The sequence below is a fragment of the Salvelinus sp. IW2-2015 genome, unplaced genomic scaffold (genome assembly GCF_002910315.2).
Source record: "Salvelinus sp. IW2-2015 unplaced genomic scaffold, ASM291031v2 Un_scaffold957, whole genome shotgun sequence".
NCBI lineage: Eukaryota > Metazoa > Chordata > Actinopteri > Salmoniformes > Salmonidae > Salvelinus > Salvelinus sp. IW2-2015.
In genome coordinates, this window is record NW_019942662.1 from 237,797 (window position 1) to 265,269 (window position 27,473).

General features: G+C 43.3%; 1 protein-coding gene across 2 annotated transcripts in view; it reads right to left on the bottom strand.

Moving 5' to 3' along the window:
* LOC112069255 (deubiquitinase DESI2) overlaps positions 1 to 24,702 on the bottom strand; it is a 25,000-nt gene extending 298 nt beyond the window's left edge. The window contains exons 1-5 of one of the 2 annotated variants that reach the window (XM_024136553.2): positions 22,870 to 24,702; positions 13,886 to 13,958; positions 10,863 to 10,956; positions 2,338 to 2,479; positions 1 to 2,047 (exon numbers count right to left, since the gene is read on the bottom strand). The exon at positions 1 to 2,047 is cut by the window's left edge and continues 298 nt beyond it. In XM_024136553.2, coding sequence (XP_023992321.1) covers positions 1,871 to 2,047; positions 2,338 to 2,479; positions 10,863 to 10,956; positions 13,886 to 13,958; positions 22,870 to 22,908 — 525 coding nt within the window. In that variant the 5' untranslated portion in view covers positions 22,909 to 24,702 and the 3' untranslated portion in view covers positions 1 to 1,870. Of the gene's footprint in view, positions 2,123 to 2,337; positions 2,480 to 10,862; positions 10,957 to 13,885; positions 13,959 to 22,869 lie in introns of both variants that reach the window. The other variant, XM_024136552.2, reaches the window with a different exon arrangement.
* Positions 24,703 to 27,473: the final 2,771 nt, after the last annotated feature.

A 27,473-nucleotide genomic window follows, 5' to 3' on the forward strand; every position in this document is an offset into this window, starting at 1 on the left:
ACCTCTATAGAACCCATTTCAAATCCATGGGTTCAATTCACTGACCTCTATAGAACCCATTTCAAATCCATGGGTTCAATTCACTGACCTCTATAAAACCCATTTCAACAAGAAGAAAAAAAATCTTCCTGATAATGCCAACAACAAAAAAAGGAGTTACGCATTAAAAAATAAATACAAATATAGATTATTTAAAAATATAAGTATATAAACAAATAAATAGTTTTTCCCCCACCCAGTTGTCATGGAGATGGTGTATGGTAATGAGACACCTGTGTAACAACCACAGGTCATGTGATTTCCTTCCTGAGAGGGGGATGGGGTACAGAAGGGTGGAGGCAGACAGACAGACAGTAAATCAAGGAGAAGAGAAAGGACAATATTATTCTCCAGAAATATGTATGGAATACAATGGAGTGGGCTTCACAAGGCAATACTATTGAATTTACAAGAGCAGCATTATAAACGCATGAACAGAAAAGGGTGAATAACATGTATCCTCATGTCTGTCTCGTCTGGAAACAGCATTATTTATGTTTTTTTTTAATGGAATAGTAGTCAGTGTAGTACACTAGTCCAGGATTTGACTGGTAGGACCACTTCCCCCTTGTTTCAGGAAGCACATGTGTAAATCAGACTCATTCAGAGACATTTCCACATCAATTCAAAAGACATTTAGAAAAGAAGAAAAAAACTTTTCCTTCACACAATGCTCCCACTGTAACCCAGCCCCGACACACCAACTCAATCACTCTGTGGCATCAGCTGGGAAGGCAGTTAGGGAAGGCCGCTGGGAGTGTCAACCAAGGCCTGTGATTCAACAGTTACTATGAGTTTCATCATGAAAGATTTCCATGGAAGAACGAGTATAAATGCAACTTTCAGAGTCATCTGACAGTGTTATTCATGATAGTGGTAAATTGGCAAATTACATGGGGTTGCAGACACCATCTTGTTAAACAATGCACGAGACCATGCTATGGACAAATAACACCCTAATATAAATATTCATATGATAAAATGAATATGATCAGAGATTAAATTTAGATGTCTTCACTTCTTGTCGAATCCTTTGTTTTCAGTTAAGAATGTTGTTTTAAGGTGCTAGTTCAAAACAACCCACAGGTAGTTACTCCTAAACAGAGAATATATATCGCCGTATTGGGTTCTGCTCCTTCAACTTCTAAAAAATGGCCAGCATATTAACTTACCCCTAACACATCAACAAAACAAAACATCACTGATGATTACAACTGAAGGGCAAGTAAGGGAGTTATTGAACCTCTTGAAACTAGCAGAGAGTAACATCCTGCTAAATGCCACAATACCAGTAGTCTCAGACTGAGAGATACTTAGTCTGCATCCCAAAATTGGCTTAGGGTGTATCTCTGTGGTGTCAGATATCTAGTCTAAAGAAGAAGCTGCTCTGGAAGGAGGGCATCAGGGATGAAGGCTGACAAAGGTTTACAAATTCCTGGAAAAAGACAAATACTAGAAAGTACCCCAGCCCTCTGGTCAATCTGAGAGAGCCATGCCATGCTCTGAGTTAGTTTGTCAACACCTATAACAAATCCTTCAGAATATATCTACCGTACTCTAACAAGGGAGAAAACCAGGGAAAGGATCCAAGGGGATTTTGCAGGTCCCCTGGCCCCGGCGGCTTCATGAGTTAGTACTAGCTAGTCCCCCGTCTCTGTTCTCAGGGGTGGTACTATGAGGTCAGGTGGTTATTCAGTCAGGCCCACAGATATTTTATCACTACATCCCCTGCAGGGGTGAGCTGGTGACCTTCTGGTCCAGAGTTCAGAGGTCAAAGGTCATTGAAAGAGAGTCCTATTGGCTATTCTCTTCAGACCCTACAGTTATTGGTTCAGACTCGTGTATGGCGACAGCTGTGTGAGGATCCGGTGCCCGCCCCGGCGGTCCCGGAGGCTGAGTTGGGGTCGTCGTCGCTGGACTCCCCGGCCTCCCGCTCCTCCTTGTGGAGACCCATGCTGATGTGGCTCTGGAGGGCAGCGGGGGTCAGCCACTCCTTAGGGAGGCAGGTCTGGAGAAAGGGCACGCAGGAGCTGAAATAGGCCAGGCGGTTCACCCAGCGAGGGATCTCACGCCCACACAACAGCTGGAATAGAACGAGTACAACTAAAAAAAAATAATACTCCACCAAATTTTTTTTAAAATATTCAATAGGCATTACTCCTTTAAAAAAAAAAATGGTTGTATTGCTCTTATAAAATTATCCAGTTATTTGACAATAACGTAAATATATTTCAGATACTGTACGTGTGATCAAACAAACAAACGTTGAATAATTGGATGAATGTTTCTTCTACTGACCTCAGACAGCGAGGATGAGAAGTGGTTGCAGTTCTTGTGCATTAGATGGTAGGAGTTGCCCTTAAAATCTGTCCCCAGGTCCTCCATTATTTTATCCATATCTTCCTCTGCAAAGTCTGTTGTGCCCAAAGCGATAGCCTCCCTGTGTAGAATGAAGAAAACAAAGCTGATATGGACATATCAAACTTGGAAAAACCGGTGCTGGTTGTAACGGGGAATTATTTTATTAATTCCTCTCCTGTATTTTAAGTACTGAGGATCCTACCTATAAGTACTGAAGATCCTACCTATAAGTACTGAGGATCCTACCTATAAGTACTGAGGATACTACCTAGAATACTGAAAGGATCACCAGATGAACTAACTGAGGATACTACTATAAGTTACTGAGGTTCCTACCTATAAGTAGCGAGGCATACTACTATAAGTTACTGAGGATCCTACCTATAAAGTACTGAGGATACTGCTATAGTCATGAGATCCTACCTATAAGTACTAAAGGATCCTACCTATAAGTACTGAGGTACTTTACCTATAATTACTGAGGATACCTACCTATAAGTACTGAGGACCTACCTATAAGTACTAATAGGATCCTACCTATAATACTGAGGATACTACCTATAAGCTACCTCGTAGATTCCTACCTATAAGTTACTGAGGATCCTACCTATAAGTACTAGGATCCTACCTATAAGTACTGAGGATGAACTACCTATAAGTACTGAGAATCCACTATAAGTACTGAGATCCTACCTATAAGTACTAAGGATCCTACCTATAAGTACTGAGGATACTACCTATAATACTGAGTCCTACCTATAAGTACTGAGGATCCTACCCTAATAAGTACTGAGGATCTACCTATAATACTTGAGGATCCTACCTATAAGTACTGAGGATCCTACCTATAAGTACTGAGGATACTACCTATAAGTACTGAGGATCCTACCTATAAGTACTGATAAACGCTACCTATATTACTGAGGAGTACTGACCTATAAGTACTGAGGATCCTACCTATAGTACTGAGGACCTACCTATAAGTACTGAGATCTACCTATAAGTACTGAGTCCTACCTATAAGTACTGAGGATCCTACCTATAAGTACTGAGGATACTACCTATAAGTATGAGTACTACTATAAGTACTGAGGATTACTACCTATAAGTACTGAGATCCTACCTATAAGTACTGAGGATCTACCTATAAGAATACTGAGGACCTACCTATAAGTACTGAGATATCTACCTATAAGTACTGAGGATCCTACCTTAAGTACTGAGGATCCTACCTATAAGTATGAGGATACTAGCACCTATAAGTACTGAGGATCCTACCTATAAGTACTGAGGATCCTACCTTATAAGTACTGAGGATATACTACGAGGATCCTACCTATAATACTGAGGATCCTAAGCTATAAGTACTGAGGATCCTACTATAATACTGAGGATCTACTATAAAGTACTGAGGATCTACCTATAAGTACTGAGGATGTCCTACCTATAAGTACTGAGGATTCTACCTATATAGTACTGAGGATCCTACCTATAAGTACTGAGGATACTACCTATAAGTACTGAGGATCCTACCTATAAGTACTGAGGATCCTACCTATAACAAGTCTACCAGTGTTGAATGTTATGGTTAAAGTTTGGCTCCATTCTGTGTCTGGGACACACTGATAATGTATCTGTCACACTGTGTGATTCTGTAGCAGCTGATGTTGTGACTTCCTACAAGCGTCTCAGTCTGGTGTTTAGAGAACATTTAGTGCCATCTGATTAATATATACAGTGCCTTCAGAAAGTATTCATACCCCTTGACTTATTCCACATTGTGTTACAGCCTGAATTTAAAATGTTCTCACCCCTCTACGCACAATACTCCATAATGACAAAGTGAAAACATGTTTTAAAATTTTTTTATTTGCAAATTTACTGAAAATGAAATGCAGAAATATCTAATTAACATAAATATTCACACCCCTGAGTTAGAATCACCTTTTACAGTGATTACAGCTGTGAGGATTTCTGGGTAAGTCTCTAAGAGCTGTGAGGCTTTCTGGGTAAGTCTCTAAGAACTTTGCACACATTGATTCTACAATATTTGCCCATTATTATTTTCAAAATCATCGCTAGACAACCCTTTTCAAGTCTTGCCATAGATTTTCAAGCAGATTTAAGTCAAAGCTGTAACTAGGCCACTCAGGAACATTCACTGTCTTCTTGGTAAGCAACTCCAGTGTAGATGTGTCCTTGTGTTTTAGGTTATTGTCCTGCTGAAAGGTGAATTAATCTCCCAGTGACTGGTGGAAAGCAGACTGAACCAGGTTTTCCTCGAGGATTTTGCCTGTGCTTAGCTCTATTCCGTTTATTTTTTATCCTGAAACACTCCCCAGTCCTTAACGACTACAAGCGTACCCATAACATGATGCAGCTACCACTATGCTTGGAAATATGGAGAGTGGTACTCAATAATGTGTTGTATTGGATTTGCCCCAAACATCACACTTTGTATTCAGGACAAAAAGTTAATTGCTTTGCCACATTTTTTGCAGTTTTACTTTAGTGCCTTGTTGGAAACAGGATGCATGTTTTGGAATATTTGTATTCTGTACAGACTTCCTTATTTTCACTCTGTCATTTAGGTTAGTATTGTGGAGTAACTACAATGTTGTTGATCCATCGTCAGTTTTCTCCTATCACAGCCATTTAACTCTGTAACTGTTTAAAAGTCATCATTGGTCTCATGGTGAAATGAGCCTCTCCGGCAACTGAGTTCGGAAGGATGCCTGTATCTTTGTAGTGACTGGGTGTATTGATACACCATCAACAGTGTAATTAATAACTTCACCATGCTCAAAGGAATATTCAATGTCTGCTTTTTTTATGTTGACCCATCTACCAATAGATTACCTTCTTTGGGAGGCATTGGAAAACCTCCCTGGTCTTTGTGGTTGAATCTGTGTTTGAAATTCACTGCTGGACTGAGGAACCTTAGAGATAATTGTATGTGTTGGGTACATGATACTCAACGTTTCCTTATGTCCATCATGAGGTTGCTACAAACTAGCCGATGAATGAAAGTTTACAACGTAGGTGCACACAGGTCGAGAGAAATTTGAGTAATCAAGGTGACAGACATTGACATGTTCAATAACTCCTTGCAAAATCTTACCTGCATCTAGCTCATCTAGGGTGTAATCATTACTCCAAACTGTTGCAAACGAGAGTTTCTATTGGACAAATTCAGGTGTTTTTCAACAGAATCGGCAGAACGAATACACTCCTGATCACACGCAAACACAGTTCACTTTTATAGCAGCCACATACAAACAGCATGATCCTGTTGATCGTTGTATTCCTTCTAGCATCTACACACTCTCCTCCTCTCACCTTTTCCCATCGATTGTGGACTTCAGTACACAACACATCAGCTTTCTGTGACCAGGCGCAAAAAAAAATAAAACTTTCCAAGCCAAACCTTCATATCATAACCACTAACCGCTACATACAGCGTACATCGTTGTCACCATATTAATGTCACGGTCAACATAGTTACAAGAACTAACATGTTAGTAAACCCGCTACAATCATGCTGTACAGTGTAGAGTTGCCACGGTAATATCACGGTACCAAAAATGATACTGATGATACCAACGTTTTAGAATACCGTAGTACCGTTTCATATGATACTACCGACTTTTTCAGCCCTGTCGATCTAAAGAACCCGCTGGGACCTGTTATAAAGTGTTTACAAAGTCTGTTGTGTTTATAGATTCAGTTGAATTGAAGCGAACAGCCACTAGTCTCTTGTATGAGCAGGTCCAATAATATCCACTTCACTTTTATGCTCATATCACGTGTGGCAGCTGTACTCATCCAGCGACATCCCCTACCAGCCCTCACTCACCTGCTCTCTGTTCCGCTCTTCACATCCCCTACCAGCCCTCACTCACCTCTCTGTCCGCTATTCACATCCCCTTACAGCCCTCACTCACCTGCTTCTCTCTGAGTCTGCTCTACCTCTGTCAGTTTAAAAAAACATATATAATTTGGTGGTAATGGTAAGCGGGGATGCAGACCAAGACCCTGTTGAGTTGTCTGTTGTTAGACGACGTTACATTGGAGCAGAGCGCAAAGCTAGCAACGTTGATACATTTGTATAATTAAAACCAAGAACAAAGACCAGTCTGAGTAGACTTTGCAAGTTCACCGTCTGAGTGTCGGGTGGGGGTGGGGGTTGGGGGGGTGGAATACAGCTTATCGGCGGGCATGTTTGCAGCTTTACAGCAAAGAAAACTACTTGTCTCTAGCCTAAACGGTTAAAAATATGACCCATATTACCGAAGGTGGCTTTACAAAAAAATGATGTTGGGATTCGAGTGCATATTATATAGTTATTGGTTTGATAACAAACAACGTTGTTCAGTCATGTTACCTAGCAACATGGTAACAAACAACGTTGTTCAGTCATGTTACCTAGCAACATGGTAACAAACAACGTTGTTCAGTCATGTTACCTAGCTAGCTAACAACATGGTAACAAACAACATAGTGTAACGACCCTGGGTTTATAAGCGCGGATATCGACTCTGCCGCTCGAGCATGCTTTTGGGGCACAGTCGATAGCGCGCTGGACTTCGGGCTAGAAGGTCGAGGGTTCGAGGCCTGCTCCCTGCCTGTTTCTTTACACTGGTGTCAGAGGTGGGATGCTCCCTGCCGTTTCATTACAATAGTAACAAACAACGTTGTGCAGTCATGTTACCTAGCTAGCTAACAACATGGAAACTTGACAGTAGGTTTAGGCACATTTGATTGGCCCAGGAGGAACGGAAAAGGATTTGCTTCTCGTGAGATGTGCTTCAAATGGTTGGGTTCATATAGGCCCAGTGGTGTAAAGTACTTAAGTAAAAATACTTTCAAGTACTACTTAAGTCTTTTTTTGTGGTATCTGTACTTTACTTTACATATTTTTGATAACTTTTACTTCACTACATTCCTAAAGAAAATTATGTACTTTTTACTCCATACATTTTCCCTGACACCCAAAAGTACTCGTTACATTTTGAATGCTTAGCAGGACAGGGAAATGGTCTAATTTACACACTCATCAAGAGAACATCCCTGGTCGTCCCTACTGCCTCTGGTCTGGAGGACTCACTAAACACGTGCTTCGTTTGTAAAGGATGTCTGAGTGTTGGAATGTGCCCCTATCTGTAAATAAGAAAATGTGTCCGTCTGCTTTGCTTAAAATAAGGAATTTGAAATTATTTATACTTGTAATTTTTGATACTTAAGTGAAAGTCACCCAGTAAAATACTACTTGAGTAAAAGTCTAAAAGTATTTGGTTTTACTTAATTATATATATATATATATAAAAGTACAAGTATAAATAATTTCTAATTCCTTATTTATACTTAAGTAAAACCAAATACTTGTAGACTTTTACTCAAGTAGTATTTTACTGGGTGACTTTCACTTTTACTTGAGTCATTTTCTATTAAGGTATCTTTACTTTTAAAGTATGACTATTGGGTACTTTTCCCACCACTGTATAGGCCTAATGTAAGCATAAACTATACTGAACAAAAATATAAAAACACAACAAGCAGCACTTTTACAGAGTTACAGTTGATATGAGGAAATCAGTCAATTTAAATAACTAACTAAATAACTAGTCACTAATCTATGGATTTCACATGACTTGGCTCYTCGCGTTCTAGCGAGCCAGGTGGTGCGCCTGCAGGCTGACCTCGGGTCGTCAGGTGAAAGGTGCTTCCGGGTTAAGCGGGCGGCTGCTAAGAAGCGCGGTTTGGCGGGTCATATTTTGGAGAATGCATGACTCGACCTTCGCCTCCCGAGCCCGTTGGGGAGTTGCAGCGATGAGACAAGATCATACTTGGGGAGAAAAAAGGGGTAAAAAAAGAAACAAACAAAATGGTCCTCAGAATTGGCCTCAGGATCTCTTCACGGTATTTCTGTGCATTCAAATTGCCATTGATAAAACGCAATTGATTTCGTTGTCTGTAGTTTATGCCTGCCCTTACCATAACCCCACCGCCACCATGGGCCACTCTGCTCACAACATTGACATCAGCAAATCACTCGCCCACACGATGCCATACACGTGGTCCGCGGTTGTAAAGCCGGTTTGACGTACTACCAATTTCTCTTAAACGATGTAGAMAAATTAACATTCAAAATACCGCAAAAATGCAAATTTAAAGCGTTTAAAACCAAGATATGGTCACTATGCCAGGGTTCTCCCAAAATAAGATTGTCGCTGCGCCATATTACCAACTTGGCTGCGCCACTATGTAAAGATTTCAGAGCAAGTGAAACAGTAACTTCGATTGTTGTGAATTGCGCAACAAGCCAGTCATACATTCAGAGCGTTATGTTCCTCAATTAATTCAGTGCATTTCAGCAGTAGGCCTAGTCTATCTCGATCTGTCCAATCATACAAACTTGTAACCGCAATTAAACAAAAGGCAAATGACCGAAGTTGCTAAACTTACTAGATAACCTCCAACGAATGACAGAATATCTCCTATTTGTCAAAATCAAGTTTATGATTATACAGATAGCAGATCAGATAAAGGGGAGATGGAGAGTGGAAATAGTTTAAATATCAAGGTATCTTAACTGGCACCAACTCTGTAAAAAAAAAAAATCCATATCTACTCCCATACGGTTTGTTGATCACATATTCTCTACCGAAGCTCTCATAGGGGCAGCAATACGAGACAGCGCAGAGAAGCGGGTGAAATGTTAAACGCAGTATTTTGACATGGATAGGCAAGAGACGTGCTTTGATAATGCAACCTATGGATTACAGAATAAAGTTAGTAATTTATGCGAGACAGGAGTCAGAATTTAGCGATTGGGATGATAGAAAAATAGCCTAGACTCTATAGAAGGCTACTACGCGAGTCAATAGATACACAATACTCTTGATTTAGGTTACATTGTTGCAAGTGTAATAAATGATGTTTTTATTGACCTTAACACTTAGCTATAATATTGTTATAATGCCTTCATTATTAAAGCAGACGTGGTTGTAACACTTTGCTGCACCCCACAGATGAACCAGTTCTGCCTGTGCCAGATACTAACCTTACTCCCACACACACACAGAGAGAGATGGCTGACACAAACCATTTATGAGCACTGATAAGGCAGGGGGGCGCTCTGACCTCAGGCGCCAGTTGCTGGTGTCTGCTTCAACATCTTGTCAATACAAGAGACAACCCAGACCGGCATGGCACTCAACGAGCACGCGCATGCATACACACACACACACACACACAAACCCCTGTTTCAGGCGGGAGTTCCAAGGACAAAGAACACTACTGAGAACCAATGGAACATTGATATCAGCCTGAAGGGGACCGCCCTCCACTCACAGCGACCAGTCAGGAGAGCAGAACTACTAGAATCTACCTACGTCATTTCACTGTATAAAATGTATTGCACAATATGAGTCGGGGCTCCTCCTGCTAGCTCCCTCTGAGCTAAATGGACGAGCCCGTGCACGTGTTGTCAGATATCTTTGCAACTTATTAAACTGCCTTAAATATCATACCTTATCCACCTGGTCTAGCGTCTCGACTTGGTCTCTCTCTTCTAGTAAATATCATCAATCTTTAACACAAGCTAAATGTTTCTGATCAGTGATCGATGAGCAAACAAATAAATTAGCTACCACTTCCACTTGTCCAGCCAGAGATCAATTAACCAAATATACACTTGTATAACATGTCGGCAAAATGTTCTGATTGGCTAAATGTATAAGCAAACTAGAATAATAATGATCATTAGCACTCACCTCAATTTAGCGCACATTTCCCCCAGCCTAATTGTCACCGAAAATCCAAACGGAGATTCAGTGAAAACAAAAATGGATTGATTTATAGACGAGTCCCCCAAACTTGTATCAAAGCAGGCTGTCCCAATCAAAATGGCGCTGAAATTATAATCTACTGTAGGTGACCACACACACTACTGTTGCTTTATATTAGTGTAACGGTTGGATATGACTTTGGGAGTTTCAGTATAAGCAAACATTGGATACATGCCTTCAATTAATAGCATTAGCCTAATTTATTCCAATATATATAGTTTTCCTCTCTCTGCGCTTTTTCTAGGCTTCTCGTTCTCTTCTTCTCCTTCCGCTGCCGCCTGCCTCCGCCACGTTCTTCCCAACACTAGTTTAAGTAAATATAGCCTACTGTAGCCTTTTTGTTTGTTTGTTTTTTCCGAAATCTGGCTTTTTTTCGGGTTTGAGCTCATTTAATTTCTGTGATGTCAGACCAGGCCTGGGCTCGGGCTTCAGCTCACCGGACTTGGATCGGACCGGGATCGAATGTTCAGTTCTGATGACATCTCTTAAACTGCATTCTGATCTTCTGTTGTGAAACAGCGGCCATTGACCACTTCTTTATGTGACTAGGCACTCTGTAGAACCCTGTGTGTGTGTGTGTGTGTGTGTTTGTCTGTGATAATGTAAACTCACTTGAATTTGAAGGTCTCTCCTAATTCAGTGGTGTTTCCAGGGTTTATTTCAAATATACCACTAAATGGGTACGGATGACCTCCATACGCAAACTCTGTAATAAAGACGAGAAGAAAGGAACACATTAAACATCGGTACTGTACCGTCGCTCACAATACAGGTGAGGAATGAAAAGAGAAAAATAAATGCTGTCACCATCTCACCTTCCAACAAAGGAACTGTGTAGCAAGCTGAAAGTGAGAAGATACTGTGCGTGGTGAAAATATATAATGTGGTGTGAGAAGATACCGTGAGAAGATATCATGTGGTGTGAGAAGATATCATGTGGTGGGAGAAGATATCGTGTGGTGTGAGAAGATATCGTGTGGTGTGAGAAGATATCGTGTGGTGGGAGAAGATATCATGTGGTGGGAGAAGATATCGTATGGTGTGAGAAGATATCATGTGGTGTGAGAAGATATCGTGTGGTGTGAGAAGAATCGTGTGGTGGGAGAAGATATCATGTGGTGGGAGAAGATATCGTATGGTGTGAAGAAGATATCGTGTGGTGTGAGAAGATATCGTGTGTGTGAGAAAGAACATATCGTGTGGTGGGAGAAGATATCAATGTGGTGGGAGAAGATATCAGTGTGGTGTGAGAAGGATATCACATGTGGTGGAGAAAGATATCGTATGGTGTGAGAAAGATATCGTGTGGTGTGAGAAGATATCGTGTGGTGGGAGAAGAGATCGTGTGGTGGGGAGAAGAGATCGTGTGGTGTTCGATCAATGTGCATCCTGGCTGATAGGCTCCTCATGTCTACTTAACAATCAATTATAATCAGATAACACAGAAAAACATCCTCATAAAAAAAAAACGATGAATTACCCTGTGAAAGTTACGTGATCTTCTGCGTTACTTCTGCGTCATGTCCCCTAATCTTTTGAATGGGCTTGAACAATTATTTCATCAAATTCGAGAAAATGCTGTTGTGGCAAAGTTTTGAGAATTACACAAAATATTCCTTTTCATGAAGTCTGCAGCCTCAGTTTGTATGATGGCAATTTGCAGAATGTTATGAAGAGTTATCAGATGAATTGCAATTAACTGCAAATTCCCTCTTTGCTGCAAATGAACTGAATCCCCAAAAAACATTCCACTGCATTTCAGCCCTGCCACAAAAGGACCAGCTGACATCATGTCAGTGATTCTCTCGTTAACACAGGTGTGAGTGTTGACAAGGACAAGGCTGGAGATCACTCTGTCATGCTGATTGAGTTCGAATAACAGACTGGAAGCTTCAAAAGGAGGGCGGTGCTTGGGAATCATTGTTCATCCTCTGTCAGCCATGGTTACCTGCAAGGAAACACGTGCCGTCATCATTGCTTTGCACAAAAAAGGGCTTCACAGGCAAGGATATTGCTGCCAGTAAGATTGCCCTAAATCAACCATCTATCGCATCATCAAGAACTTCAAGGAGAGAAGTTCAAATGTTGTGAAGAAGGCTTCAGGGCGCCCAATAAAGTCCAGCAGCGCCAGGACCGTCTCCTAAAGTTGATTCAGCTACGGGATCGGGCAGCCACCCAGTACAGAGCTTGTTCAGGAATGGCCGCAGGCAGGTGTGAGTGCATCTGCACGCACAGTGAGGCGAAGACTTTTGGAGGATGGCCTGGTGTCAAGAAGGGCAGCAAAGAAGCCACTACTCTCCAGGAAAAACATCAGGGACAGACTGATATTCTGCAAAAGGTACAGAGATTGGACTGCTGAGGACTGGGGTAAAGTCATTTTCTCTGATGAATCCCCTTTCCGATTGTTTGGGGCATCCGGAAAAAAAGCTTGCCCGGAGAAGACAAGGTGAGCGCTACCATCAGTCCTGTGTCATGCAACAGTAAAGCATCCTGAGACCATTCATGTGTGGGGTTGCTTCTCAGCCAAGGGAGGGCTCACAAACAATTTGTCTAAGAACACAGCCACGAATAAAGAATGGTACAACACATCCTCCGAGAGCAACTCTTCCCAACCATCCAGGAACAGTTTGGTGACGAACAATGCCTTTTCCAGCATGATGGAGCACCTTGCCATAAGGCAAAAGTGATAACTAAGTGGCTCGGGGAACAAAACATCAATATTTTGGGTCCATGGCCAGGAAACTCCCCAGACCTTAATCCATTGAGAACTTGTGGTCAATCCTCAAGAGATGGGTGGACAAACAAACCCCACAATTCTGACAAACTCCAAGCATAATTATGCAAGAATGGGCTGCCATCAGTCAGGATGTGGCCCAGAAGTTAATTGACAGCATGCCAGAGCGGATTGCAGAGGTCTTGAAAAAGAAGGGTCAACACTGCAAATATTAACTCTTTGCATCAACTTCATGTAATTGTCAATAAAAGCCTTTGACACTTATGAAATGCTTGTAATTATACTTCAGTATTCCATAGTAACATCTGATAAAAATATCTAAAGACACTGAAGCAGCAAACTTTGTGGAAATAATATTTTGTGTCATTCTCAAAACTTTTGGCCACAACTGTACACAAAAATCACATGTGGATTTATGGGTGTATTTTACCTCTGCCAGATGCCTTTCATGAAGTGTTTGCGCTGAAGAACATTGCTCTACGTTTTTGCCCATTGAAGACTATTCAAAAAAGCCTAAAAAGTTTTTTTTTTAAACTACAAGGCTACTTCCTGGAAAATTACATGTCACTTTTATAGCGTATTTTTTTTTAAGTGTATGATGTAGCAGCCACCTTATCTTCTAGGTACAGCCTGTGACTGAGGGCATTATGAATAAGACCCGTCTGTCTGTCTGTCTGTCTGTCTGTGGGTTGATGCTAAAACTCTCTCTCTCCATACATTATGATTCAATGGTGAGTAACTCAGAGAAAAGAACAACAAAATGACAGAATCTCAATGGGATAGAAGCTGTGGAGAAACATTCCACATCGAACATTCCATTTAGCCAACAGCTCACTGACTGAATGAGTGAGTGAGTGAATGGCTGGATGAATGAAAAAGTAGTGAAGGTCTTCCTCTGTACCTCGGCCATAGATCTCAATGCCTGAGTGGTAGACTCCAACACCCAGAGTGGAAGTGTATTCGTTGATCCAGTACTGAATAGAGAGAGAGAGACAGAGAGAGAGACAGAGAGAGAAGAGAGAAGAAGAGAGAGAGAGAGACAGAGAGAGAGACAGAGAAGAGAGGAGAGAGAGAGAGAGAGAGAGAGAGAGAGAGAGAGAGACAGAGAGAGAGAGAGAGAGAGACAGAGAGAGAAGAGAGAGAACAGAGAAGACAGAGAGACAGAGAGAGAGAGAGACGACAGAGAGAGAGACAAAGAACAGAGAGAGAGAGAGAGAAGAGACAGAGAGACAGAGAGACAGAGAAGAGAGAGAGAGAGAGACAGAGAGAGAGAGAAGAACAGAGAGAGAGAGAGACAGAGAGAGACAGAGAGACAGAGAGAGAAGAGAGAGACAGAGAAGAGAGAGAGACAGAGAGAGAGAGAGACAGAGAGAGAGAGACAGAGAGAGAGAGAGACAAAGAGAGAGAGACAGAGAGAGAGGAGAGAGACAGAGAGAGAGAGAGAGAGAAGAGAGAAGAGAGAGAGAGAGAGAGAGAGAGAGGAGAGAGAGACAGAGAGACAGAGAGACAGAGAGAGAGAGAGATTCAACAGTTAGATGTCCTGGAACGGTTGGAATGCCATTCCCCCCCTTCAAATCATCCTCCTTAAACTGAAATATGAGAGTGAGTGTGCGTGTTTTTTTTAATTATTGCACGTTTTGTATTTTGAATTTCAAATCCTGAAATTAAAAATGCACAGTCAAATTGTAATCAAGGTGTTAATAGAAGCATGTCTAACCACCAAGTACATGTTCACAGAAGCACGGGGAAAGTTAAGGGATGCTACTCATAATTTCCTCTACACATGCGGTGGCGGTAACACTCCTATTCCCTACCCACCCTTACAGAAACCCTCTCTTCCAATCAGGGGCCTGTAATAAGGCTAATCAAGTGTCTCAGATTAGAAGTGCTGTTTTCAGTTTAGCCTTTTAGATCAGAGTTAATATGGTTACATGGGACAGGGAAGACCTGATCCGAGATCAACTTTATACATATGGACCCTGACCTTTGGTAACACCCCCTTCACCACAGACCCTATCTCCTCCACAAAAATCAAATACATTTTTATTTGTCACGCTTCGTAAACAAAACAGGTGTAGACTAACAGTGAACTGCTTACTTTTCCAACAACGCAGAGAGAAAAATAGAAAAATTACAGAAAAATAATAACACATGGAATAAATACATAATGAGTACCAGATAATAACATGGCTATATACCGGGGTACCAGGTATAACATGGTTATATACCCGGGGTACCAGGTAATAACATGGCTATATACCCGGGGTACCAGGTAATAACATGGCTAATTACCCGGGGTACCAGGTAATAACATGGCTAATTACCCGGGGTACCAGGTAATAACATGGCTATATACCCGGGGTACCAGGTAATAACATGGCTATATACCCGCGGTACCAGGTAATAACATGGCTATATACCCGCGGTACCAGGTAATAACATGGCTATATACCCGCGCGTACCAGGTAATACACATGGCTATATACCCGCGGTACCAGGTAATAACATGGCTATATACCCGCGGTACCAGGTATAACATGGCTATATACCCGCGGGTCCAGGTAATAACATGGCTATATACCCGGGGTACCAGGTAATAACAGGGCTATATACCGGGGTACCAGATAATAACATGGCTATATACGGGGTACCAGATAATAACATGGCTATATCCCGGGGTACCAGATAATAACATGGCTAATACCGGACGATAATAACATGCTATAACCCGGGGTACCAGATAATAACATGGCTATATACCCGGGGTACCAGGCAATAACATGGCTATATACCCGGGGTACCAGGTAATAACATGGCTATATACCCGGGGTACCAGGTAATAACATGGCTATATACCCGGGGTACCAGGTAATAACATGGCTATATCCCGGGGTACCAGGTAATAACATGGCTATATACCCGGGGGTACCAGGTAATAACATGGCTATATACCCACGGTACAAGATATAACATGGCTATATACCCGGGGTACCAGGTAATAACATGGCTATATGCCTGGGGTACCAGGTAATAACATGGCTATATGCCGGGGTACCAGGTATAACATGGCTATATGCCCGGGTACCAGGTAATAACATGGCTATATACCCGCGGTACAGGTAATACATCAGGCTATATACCCGGGGTACCAGGTAATAACATGGCTATATACCCGGGGTACCAGGTAATAACATGGCTATATACCCACGGTACCAGATAATAACATGGCTATATACCCGGGGTACCAGTAATAACATGGCTATATGCCCGGGGTACCAGGTAATAACATGGCTATATACCCGGGGTACCAGGTAATAACATGGCTATATACCCGGGGTACCAGGTAATAACACGGCAATATACCCAGTGTCCAGGTAATAACATGGCTATATACCCGGGGTACCAGGTAATAACACGGCAATATACCCAGTGTTCAGGTAATAACATGGCTATATACCCGGGGTTCCCATAATGACAAAGCGAAAACAGGTTTTTAGAAATGTGTGCAAATTTATGACAAATATAAACATTCAGGCCGGCCTCCCGAGTGGCGCAGTGCCGGGAGACCCATGGGGCGGCGCACAATTGGCCCAGCGTCGTCCGGGTTAGGGGAGGGCTTGGCCGGCAGGGATGTCCTTGTCCCATCTCGCACTAGCGACTCCTGTGGCGGGCCGGGCGCAATGCACTGTGTTTCCTCGACACATTGGTGCGGCTGGCTTCCGGGTTAAGTGGGCATTGTGTCAAGAAGCAGTGTGGCTTGGTTGGGTTGTTTTCGGAGGACACACGGTTCTCGACCTTCGCCTCTCCCGAGGCCGTACGGGAGTTGCAGCGATGGGACCAGACTAACTACCAATTGGATAACACGAAATTGGGGAGAAAAAGGGGTAAAACAAAGTACACTTTTAATAAAATTAATAAACAGGTATTCAGACCCTTTGCTCCTGGTCAGTCCCTGGATGGGAGACCAGGTGCTGCTGGAAGTGGTGTTGGAGGGCCAGTAGGAGGCACTCTTTCCTCTGGTCTAAACAAAGATCCAATGCCCCAGGGCAGTGATTGGGGACACTGCTCTGTGTAGGGTGCCGTCTTTCGGATGGGATGTTAAACGGGTGTCCGGACTCTCTGAGGTCATTAAAGATCCCATGGCACTTATCGTAAGAGTAGGGGTGTTAACCCCGGTGTCCTGGCTAAATTCCCAATCTGGCCCTCAACCATCACGGTCACCTAATAATCCCAGTTTACAATTGGCTCATTCATCCCCTCCTCTCCCCTGTAACTATTCCCCAGGTCGTTGCTGCAAATGAGAACGTGTTCTCAGTCAACTTACCTGGTAAAATAACGGTAAAATAAAATAAAAATAAAATAAAATTCAGACCCTTTGCTATGAGACTCGAAATTGAGCTCAGGTGCATCCTGTTTCCATTGATCATCCTTGAGATGTTTCTACAACTTGATTGGAGTCCACCTGTGGTAAATTCAATTGATTGGACATGATTTGGAAAAGCACACACCTGTCTATATAAGGTCCCACAGTTGACAGTGCATGTCAGAGCAAAAGCCAAGCCATGAGGTCGAAGGAATTGCCAGAGCTCCGAGACAGGATTGTGTCGAGACACAGATCTGGGGAAGGGTACCAAAAAATGTCTGCAACACAGTGGCCTCCATCATTCTTAAATGGAAGAAATTTGGAACCATCCAACTCATCCTAGATTTGGCCGCCGGCCAAGCTGAGCAATCGGGAGAGAAGGGCCTTGGTCAAGGAGGTGACCAAGAACCCGATGGTCACTCTGACAGAATTCCAGAGTTGGGAGAACCTTCTAGAAGGGCAACCATCTCTTCAGCACTCCACCAATCTGGCCTTTATGATAGAGTGGCCAGACGGAAGCCATTCCTTCGTAATAGGCACATGACAGCCCGCTTGAAGTTTGCCAAAAGGCACTTAAAGGACTCTCAGACCATGAAAAACAGAGATGTTCTTGTCTGATGAAACCAAGATTGAACTCTTTGGCCTGAATGCCAAGGGTCACGTCTGCAGGAAATCAGGCACCATCCCTACGGTGAAGCATGGAGGAGGCAGCATCATGCTGTTGGGATGTTTCCAGCAGCAGGGAGACTAGTCAGGATCGAGGGAAAGATGAACAGAGAAAAGTACAAAGAGATCCTTGATGAAAACCTGCTCCAGAGCGCTCAGCACCTCAGACTGGGGCGCGCAGGTTCACATTCCAATAGGACAACGACCCTAAGCACAGAGCCAAGACAACGCAAGAGCAGCTTCAGGACAAGTCTCAATGTCCTTGAGTGGCCCAGCCAGAGCCCCGACTTCAACCCGATTGAACATCTCTTAAGAGATAGAGATTGAAAATAGCTGTGCAGCGATGCTCCCCATCCAACCTGACAGAGCTTGAGAGGATCTGCAGGGAAGAATGGGAGAAACTCCCCAAATACAGGTGTGCCAAACTTGTAGCGTCATACCCTAGAATACTCTAGGCTGTAATCGCTGCCAAAGGTGCTTCAACAAAGTACTGAGTAAAAGGTCTGAATACTTATGTAAATGTGATATCAGTTTCTTATGCTTAATAAACGTGCATACATTTCTAAAAATCAGTTTTTGCTTTGTCATTATGGGGTATTGTGATGTCATTATGGAGTATTGTGATGTCATTATGGGGTATTGTGTGTAGATTGTTGAGTGGAAAATATAATTGAATACATTTTAGAATAAGGCTGTAACGTAACAAATTATGGAAAAAGTCAAGGGGTCTGAATACTTTCTGAATGCACTGTATTTCCCTTGGGGGTATAAGCTGTTCAGGGTCCTGTTGGTTGCAGACCTGGTGCATTGTTACTGCAGCAGCAGAGAGAACAGTCTATCACTTAGGTGGCTGGAGTCTTTTACAACTGTTAGGGCCTTCCTCTGACACCGCCTAGTGTAGAGGTCCTGGATGGCAGGGAGCTCGGCCCCAGTGACTGGGCGGTATGCAATATCCTCTGTAGCGCCTAGTGGTCGGGTGCCATACCAAGCGGTGATGCAGGCAGTCTAGATACTCTCATCGTTGCAGCTGTATAACTTTTTGAGGATCTAAGGGCCCATGCTGAATCTTTTCAGCCTCCGGAGGGGGAAAAGGTGTTCTTGAGCCCTCTTCACGACTGTGTTGGTGTGGTAGGACCATGATAATTCCTTAGTGATGTGGACACACCGATGAACTTGAAGCTCTCGACCTGCTCCACGACAGCCCAGTCGATGTGAACGTGCTCGACCCTCCATTTCCTGTTGTCCACGATCAGCTCCTGTGTCTTGCTGACTTTGAGGGAAATGTTGTTGTCCTAGCGCCACACTGCCAGGTCTTGGACCTCCTTGCTGTAGGCTAACTCCTCATCGTCGGTGATCAGGCCTTCCACCGAGTCGTGTGTGGCCATGGAGTCGTGGGTTAACAGGGAGTATTAAGCACGCACCCCTGAGGGGCCCCCATGCTGAGGGTCAGCGTGGAGGATGTGTTGTTGCCTACTCTAACCACCTGGGGGCGGCCCAGGAGGAAGTCCAGGATCCAGTTGCAGTGGGAGGGGTTTAAACCAAGGGTCCTTAGCTTAGTGATGAGCTTGGAGGGCACTATGGTATTGAATACTAAGCTGTAGTCAATGAACAGCATTCTCACGTAGGTGTTCCTTTTGTCCAGGTGTGAAAGGACAGTGTGGAGTGCAATAGAGATTAAATCATCTGTGGATCTGTTGGGGCGGTATGCAAATTGGAGTGGGTCCAAGGTGTCTGGGATGATGGTGTTGATGTGAGCCATGACCAGCCTTTCAAAGCATTTCATGGCTACAGATGTGAGTGCTTCGGGCCGATAGCCATTTAGACAAGTTACCTTGGCGTTCTTGGGCAAAGGGACTATGGTGGTCTATTTGAAACATGTAGGTATTACAGACTGGCTCAGGGAGAGGTTGGAAATGTCAGTGAAGACACTTGGCAGGTGGTCAACGCACGCTCCTGCGGCTTTGTGAACGTTAACCTGTTTAAAGGTCTTACATCAGCTACAGAGAGCATGATCACACAGTCGTCCAGAACAGCTGGTGGTCTTATGCATGGTTCACCTTGAAGCGAGCATAGACTGTACGTAGCTCGTCTGGTAGGCTTGCGTCACTGGACAGCTCACCTTTGTAATCCGTGATAGTTTGCGAGCCCTACCACACCCGACGAGTGTAGGAGCCGGTGTAGTAAGACTCGATCTTGGTCCTGTATTGACGCTTTGCCTGTTTGATGGTTCATCGAAGGACGTAGCGAGATTACTCACAAACGTCTGGATTAGCATCCCGCTCCTTGAAAATGGCAGCTCTAGCCTTTAGCTCGGTGCGGATGTTGCCTGTAATCCATGACTTCTGATTGGGATATGTACGTACGGTCACTGTGGGGACGACGTCGTCGATGCACTTATTAATGAAGCCTGTGACTGATGTGGTAAACTTCTCAATTTGCCATCGGATAAATCCCGGAACATATTCCAGTCTGTGCTAGCAATCAGACCTCCTCTTGTACCCTTGTGCGTGGGGTAGGAAGGGGAGGTGGGGTAAAATACATTCACAGCCCACCAGCTGGACCCTCCATTAATAATAGAGACTTTCCTGACTGACACAGTGCTAGTGAAACACTATCTATAAGCTTACTGTTGTAGGCTCTCACATACGGTATCCAGCCAACTATTCGGTCTTAATTCGAATTGGTGAACTGATAATGCAAAGACGACAACTTTATTTTATGGACTAGAGTTCTGGAGTGCTATGCTATTGGTCTTTAAATTTGACATTATCTGCACACCACTGAAAGAATCACCCTTAGTATTTGGTAAAACCATGTCTTGCATCTAAACGCAGTCTAAAGTTGGAATGATGCTCGCAGTCTCTGAGGAACTCCCACATTACATTCAATTTGTCTGTCTTTCCATGCAGAAATATCATGCCTCATTTCACACCCATCCTCCAATCTCTCTCTGTCTCTCTCTCTCTCTCTGCGTCACTGTCTTTTAGAAATCAACCCATCACTCCTTCAGTTCTCTCAATGCACAGACACAGAGTACAGTAATTCAAATGTATTCCTGTCTTCAGTTGTCTGAACCTTATTGCTGTTATTCAAACAGTGTTTAGGACTAGGGTTCTACGAACCAGGGTTGGGGTGAATTCCATTTCAATTCAACTCATTGCTTTTCAATGAGGTGCTCCCGAGTCCCAACCCATGATCACTTCTCTCGTTCACTCTCTGGGGTCGCACCCTTCTCTCCCTCTCTGGGGTCGCACCCTTCTCTCCCTCTCTGGGGTCGACCCCTTCTCTCTCTCTCTCTGGGGTCGCACCCTTCTCTCTCTCTCTCTGGGGTCGACCCCTTCTCTCTCTCTCTCTGGGGTCGCACCCTTCTCTCTCTCTGGGGTCGACCCCTTCTCTCTCTCTCTCTGGGGTCGACCCCTTCTCTCTCTCTCCTGGGGTCGACCCTTCTCTCTCTCTTCTGGGGTCGCACCCTTCTCTCTCTCTCTCTGGGGTCGCACCTTCTCTCTCTCTCTCTGGGGTCGACCCTTCTCTCTCTCTCTCTGGGGTCGCACCCTTCTCTCTCTTCTCTGGGGTCGCACCCTTCTCTCTCTCTCGGGGTCGCACCCTTCTCTCTCTCTCTGGGGTCGACCACTTCTCTCTCTCTCTCTGGGGTCGACCCTTCTCTCTCTCTCTCCAGGTGTCGACCCTTTCTCTCTCTCTCTCTCCGGGGTCGCACCCTTCTCTCTTCTCTCTCCGGGGTCGCACCCTTCTCTCTCTCTCTCTGGGGTCGCACGCCTTCTCTCTCTCTTCTCTGGGGTCGCACCCTTCTCTCTCTCTCTGGGGTCGCACCCTTCTCTCTCTCTCTGGGGTCGCACCCTTCTCTCTCCCTCTCTGGGGTCGCACCCTTCTCTCTCTCTCTGGGGTCGCACCCTTCTCTCTCTGGGGTCGCACCCTTCTCTCTCTCTCTCTGGGGTCTCACCCTTCTCTCTCTCTGGGGTCACACCCTTCTCCAGCAGCCCCTGCATGACCTGTAGTGTGCCAACCAGAGGGTCTCAGACATAGAGCAGTCCGGGAAAATGCCAGATAGGCCGGTACATCTTTAGCCCAGTGGGCCGGTCTAAATTGTGGGGTTTCAAGCAAAATACTGTTATCACAATAGGCCGGTGTGGTAGAATTGCCCGGGCTGATTTATGGTCCCAGTCTGTCCCTACTCCCAGCAAAGCAGAGCAACACTGGGATTTAATCAGGCGTTTAGAGCAGCTGTGACTTTCTCCGCCGGGGTCCTCATCTGTGACTGCTGGCCTGGAGACATCAGAGGACTATGCACCTTCCTGGTTGTCAAATCCATCCCTGTGTGTGTGTGTGTGTATATATATATATGTGTGTGTGTGTGTGTGTGTATATATATATGTGTATGTGTGTATATATGTGTGTGTGTGTGTGTGTGTGTATATATATATGTGTGTGTGTGTGTATATATATATATATGTGTGTATATATGTGTGTGTGTGTGTGTGTGTTGGTTGGTTCTTCTATCCTTGTGGGGACCTAAAATCACCCAAAAGTCCCCACAAGGATAGTAAAACAAGAAAAATAATCCCTCGTGGTGACATTTCCCAAGTCCCCTTGAGGACAAAGGGGTTAGAATTAGGGTTAGGGGTTTGTGGTTAGGTTTAGGGTTACGGAAAATAGGATTTTGAACGGAAATTAATTTTAGGTTCCCACGAGAATAGAACAAATCGTGTGTGTGTGTGTGTGTTAGCAAAGAGACTAAATATTGTATATATTGTGTGTGTGTGTGTGACAATAGTAGGTTAAATATGTTACAATGATTCCCATGCAAAATAATGGCACTGAGTGAAAACACACAATCTTACCATATCATACACATTAAGGATGACAGGTTCATTAGCCATGGTTTAATCCTGAGATGGCAAGGCAACGTCGTCCTCTCCCTCCGACGTAATCGCTCTGGGACTATTTAGCACCTCTCGCCCCGACACCCAAGAGGCGCATAGGATGGTGCTCTGCTTAATGTGCGCTTCCCGGATGGGCTACTCACACCGCGGCGTATTGGACTGGAAGAAGCACCAGGGCAGATGAATGATGGATATAAAGTCTGTCATGCTCTGGCCTCAGCCAAAATAATACATTATGTCCAATGATTCTGTCCGTTCCAAAGCCACGATTATCTAGACTTTAGAGGTCGAAAAAAAGATTAAATATCAAGGCGGGGAAACGTTATATTTCGCTTTCTGGCTGTAAAGACCACAGTCACACACACACAATTCCGTTTAGTTAGCTCACTAGCTAGCTCGAACTAGCCAGTTGCAGAACTGTTTAACACGGTCCATTTCCATTACCAAGCAAGAAAAATAAGTGCTCTGGAAACCAAACCTTCGGTTGCCTCTGTTATCGCATAAACTGCGATCAATCGACTGTACATTGACAAGCTAAAACAGCAGTTGGTAAAACAGCACAGCTGGCCTGGGAGGATGATGATAATCAGAGGTTGAGGCGAAGCGAGATGGATAAATGGGCCCAAAATCTGTATTATCCAGCAGGTGGCGTTTTTGAAAGTTTATTTTAAACCTTTATTTAACTAGGCAAGTCAGTTTAAGAACACAATTCTTATTTACAATGACGGCCTACAATGAGTGTGGAATTTGGTTAACAAAAAAAGTATTGGTTTATTTGATCGAATAGAAGTTTCGTATTGCTTAAGTTGTTAAGAGTGTACCGGTATAAGTAGGACACGTGATATCGCGGAAACATTTGAGAGAAAAAAATAACTTTTTATCGGAGATCTGTCCTCTCATTGGCTAGAATGGTCCCACCTCATCTGGCCTCCTACCGACTGCTTTCCATTTTGAAGACAAGTCATTTTAACAGAGCATCACTCGAGTATCTGGTTAATCACTCGAGTATCTGGTTAATCTGTGTGATGAATCCGGGATATCAACCGCGCAATATCACTTCTCTCAAAGGCGGCGATAATGCAAAAAAATAGATAGCTGGCAATATATTTCCGTATTGTTTTAAGGTTAATTTTTGTCTTGTCAGCTGTGGTGGTAAAAGCTAGCAATAGCGCAGGAATAGGACGTATCCAAGCCATGATATTTGTAGCTGGTGAAGTAGTTGAGTTCGTAAACAACAGTCGCGGATAGTGTGGCCCTTTCATCACACAGACATATCGAGAGTCGAGTCGTTTTGCTGTAGTTAGCTACTGTCCTCTGTTCGATGATATCCTCCCCATCACAGCATTATCTCTCACCGCAACAAAAAAAAGGTGTCCTCCGGTCTCGAGAAACTGCTCAAAAGAAAGTGAATGAAATCATCCGAACCGTGTGGTGCGGGTTATGACTAGATTTGATACATTATTTGTCAGATTTGGCCTTTCATGGCAGGTTCAGATAATTAGGAAAAAAAGCTAAAACTTTTATGTTAATTTAACAAACGCTGTATCCCTTCTAGCCATGACCTGTGTTGCGCGTCGCAGCTCGTCCTGTGTACGGCCCGGGGGGGCATGCTTCTCTGCGAATGGGAACGAGTAAAGGCGCTGCATTGTCAACCTGGTGTCTGCATTGTCCATGCAGCATTTACGGCGATACGGCCTTTGCAGAAGACAGGACATATTAATACGTCTTGCTCTTCGGGGTGCAGCGCAGAGCTGTTGTCAAGGAAGTGAATTTGTGTTTATAGAGGACCTTCCGCCACTAATTATGTCAATGCTGAGCTATATGAAACCCTCAGCGTTGTTACAAAATTAGCTCAATCTGGCCTCTGCATGCCACCCGAGGTTCCGCAATTGAGTCACGTCATAAATTCGGCGCCTCTAAATTCGGATCAATCATAAATGTTTGATTACATCATCGTTCTGCCTCTAAGCATCCTCCCCACCACCACAAATTGATAAAGGGCTGCATAAATGGGGAGAGAGTGGGGTGTTACAGAAGTCGACAAAGCTTTTACCAAGAGATCACTTTAAAAATGATTTATCATCCAAAGCCAAGGGTGGAATCTTTACAGCAGAATCAGTAGCAATGTTATATTGTGCAGAACATCAGCATAGGGGAGAGCCATGCATTAGGGTAATTATTTAACCAGGCAAGTCAGTTAAGAACAAATTCTTATTTACAATGACAGCCTACCTGGGAACAGTGGGTTAACTGCTTTGTTCAGGGGGCAGAACGACAGATGTTTACCTTGTCAGCTCGGGGATTCGATCTGCAACCTTTTGGTTACTGGCCCAACGCTCTAACCACTAGGCTACCTGCCGCCCCAGGTACAGTGCATTACAACACAAATTAATACTTGCTTGAAGGACATATACAGTAGGCGACAAGGACATATACAGTAGGAGACAAGGACATATACAGTAGGAGACAAGGCCATATACAGTAGGAGACAAGGCCATATACAGTAGGAGACAAGGCCATATACAGTAGGAGACAAGGACATATACAGTAGGAGACAAGGACATACAAGTACTTGCAAGAAGAAAAAAAGGGGAAACATTATGCTGACCATAAAAGGTTTATTTATTTGATTGTTTTATTCAATTTGAAAACAAAATACTGCTTTATTTTAAGGCAAAAAATTATACAATGCATAACATTGATAATCCCAAAAATATAGTACTGGCTAACAACGATATAGGGCAAAACGTACATGAATTGTGAACTTGAATACTGCATTCAGTATGTCTCTTACAGAAAATACATAAAAGGAAAGATAATGAAAGTGAGTTATTTCAGACACCTAATGTGTTTTAAATTAAAACAAACACATAGTATCGTCCCAAATGGCACCCTATTCCCTATCTACTGCACTACTTTTGATCAGAGGCTTATGTAGGCACTACATAGGGAATAGGGTGCCATTTGGGACACAACTAGATTAGTCATTGTTAGTGTCTGTGACTCCATATAATACCATTATTTCCCTTTAGATTCTTGCCCACCACAGGCTCTACAAGTGTTTTGTCAGTGCCCACAGTAAATACAAAATACTTCTACTTGATGGCATCCCATTGCGCGATGTCAAGCCAATGGAACGACAAGATAGCACAGAGACACTGTCACTCAGGTTTAACCCCACTTAGCTACACTAAAAGCAGCTACAAATTCATCCTCCTTGTCTAGAAAATATCTAGTACAAAACATAACTTGTTAGGCTTTTATTTGATCTTTCATCTTATATTCCCATAAAAATCATTACACCACATCACAAGTCCCAATGTTCATTCTAGTTCCCTAACGTTTAGTATCAAGTCAAGTGAGAATAGGGCAACAATGTCTTCTGCTCCACAAAAGTTCACTAACCAAATTAAATACAATTTACGGCAAGGTTTCATTCGATCAAAAGGGGAACTATACTGCACCAAACTGGTGGACAACATAGAAGCAGAATAAACAGAGGGGGCAGCTTTTTTTAGTATACATGTCATCTATTTTCATACTAGCTTGATTTTTGTTTCATGGACAACGTGTAGAGATCTGGCAACCAAACTAGGTTAAAACTCCACAGCAATTCATTTGTTACACCAATAATCATTCATGCCATTTGAAACAAACAATCCGTTTGGAGAGGTGATATTCTGTACTCAAGTCTGATTGAGGCCCAGTTGAGTGTCCTGACTCCAGTCCAAGGTGATACATGAACAGTCTAAATTTACATTACAAATGACTCATGCTGGTGCACGCAAATTCAACATGAATTTAAGAGGTGCCCTAACGTCATCAAAAAAACACACAGCATTGACATTGCCGCTATATTATCGCTGTCCAAGTGACACACTTACTTATTGAACTCATTAACTTTCTATAATTCAGCAGAGTCACACACCTACATACATACAGGTGAAACCCAATACCACAGGCATTTAGATATTCAGGAATTACTGTTTCGTGAGCGAATTAGAACAGACGGTGTTAAACTATTAGTCTTTCGTGTGTTTTGTTTTCGATCATAGAAAGCGTAGGCTATATCCTGCCTAGTGGTACACGCGGCCAAAACTCAACGACGGGAAGAAATGTGACTGCTCAGCTTCAATGTGGATCCTAAAAGCTTATAAATAAGTGTTTTTTTAGTGTTACAGTAATATAGGCCTACTTCTATGCTATAGCATACGCTATTATATTTGGTTATTTTACGTAAAATACTGGTTAAATCATTAGGCCTATGTGATATTGCAAGACATAGGCTACACTCAAGACAAGGTGAGTTCATTACAAGGGTTTTGAGGACAGTCGTTTTAGTAACCACCTCTAGTTTTCTGTCTGTTCTTGTTATGTTTTGGCCCACTCGAAGTGAGCGCAGAGCGTGTTGGACCAGGAAAGAACACGCCACCTAGCCCGTTCTCAATACCCGCCCTATTTTCTGCCACTTGTTGCCGCAGTTCGGCAGTGCACTAAGCGAGTTGGTTACCTTTAGGCTGATATACATATTTATTTGGTTTTTCATGGAATTTCTGAGGTAA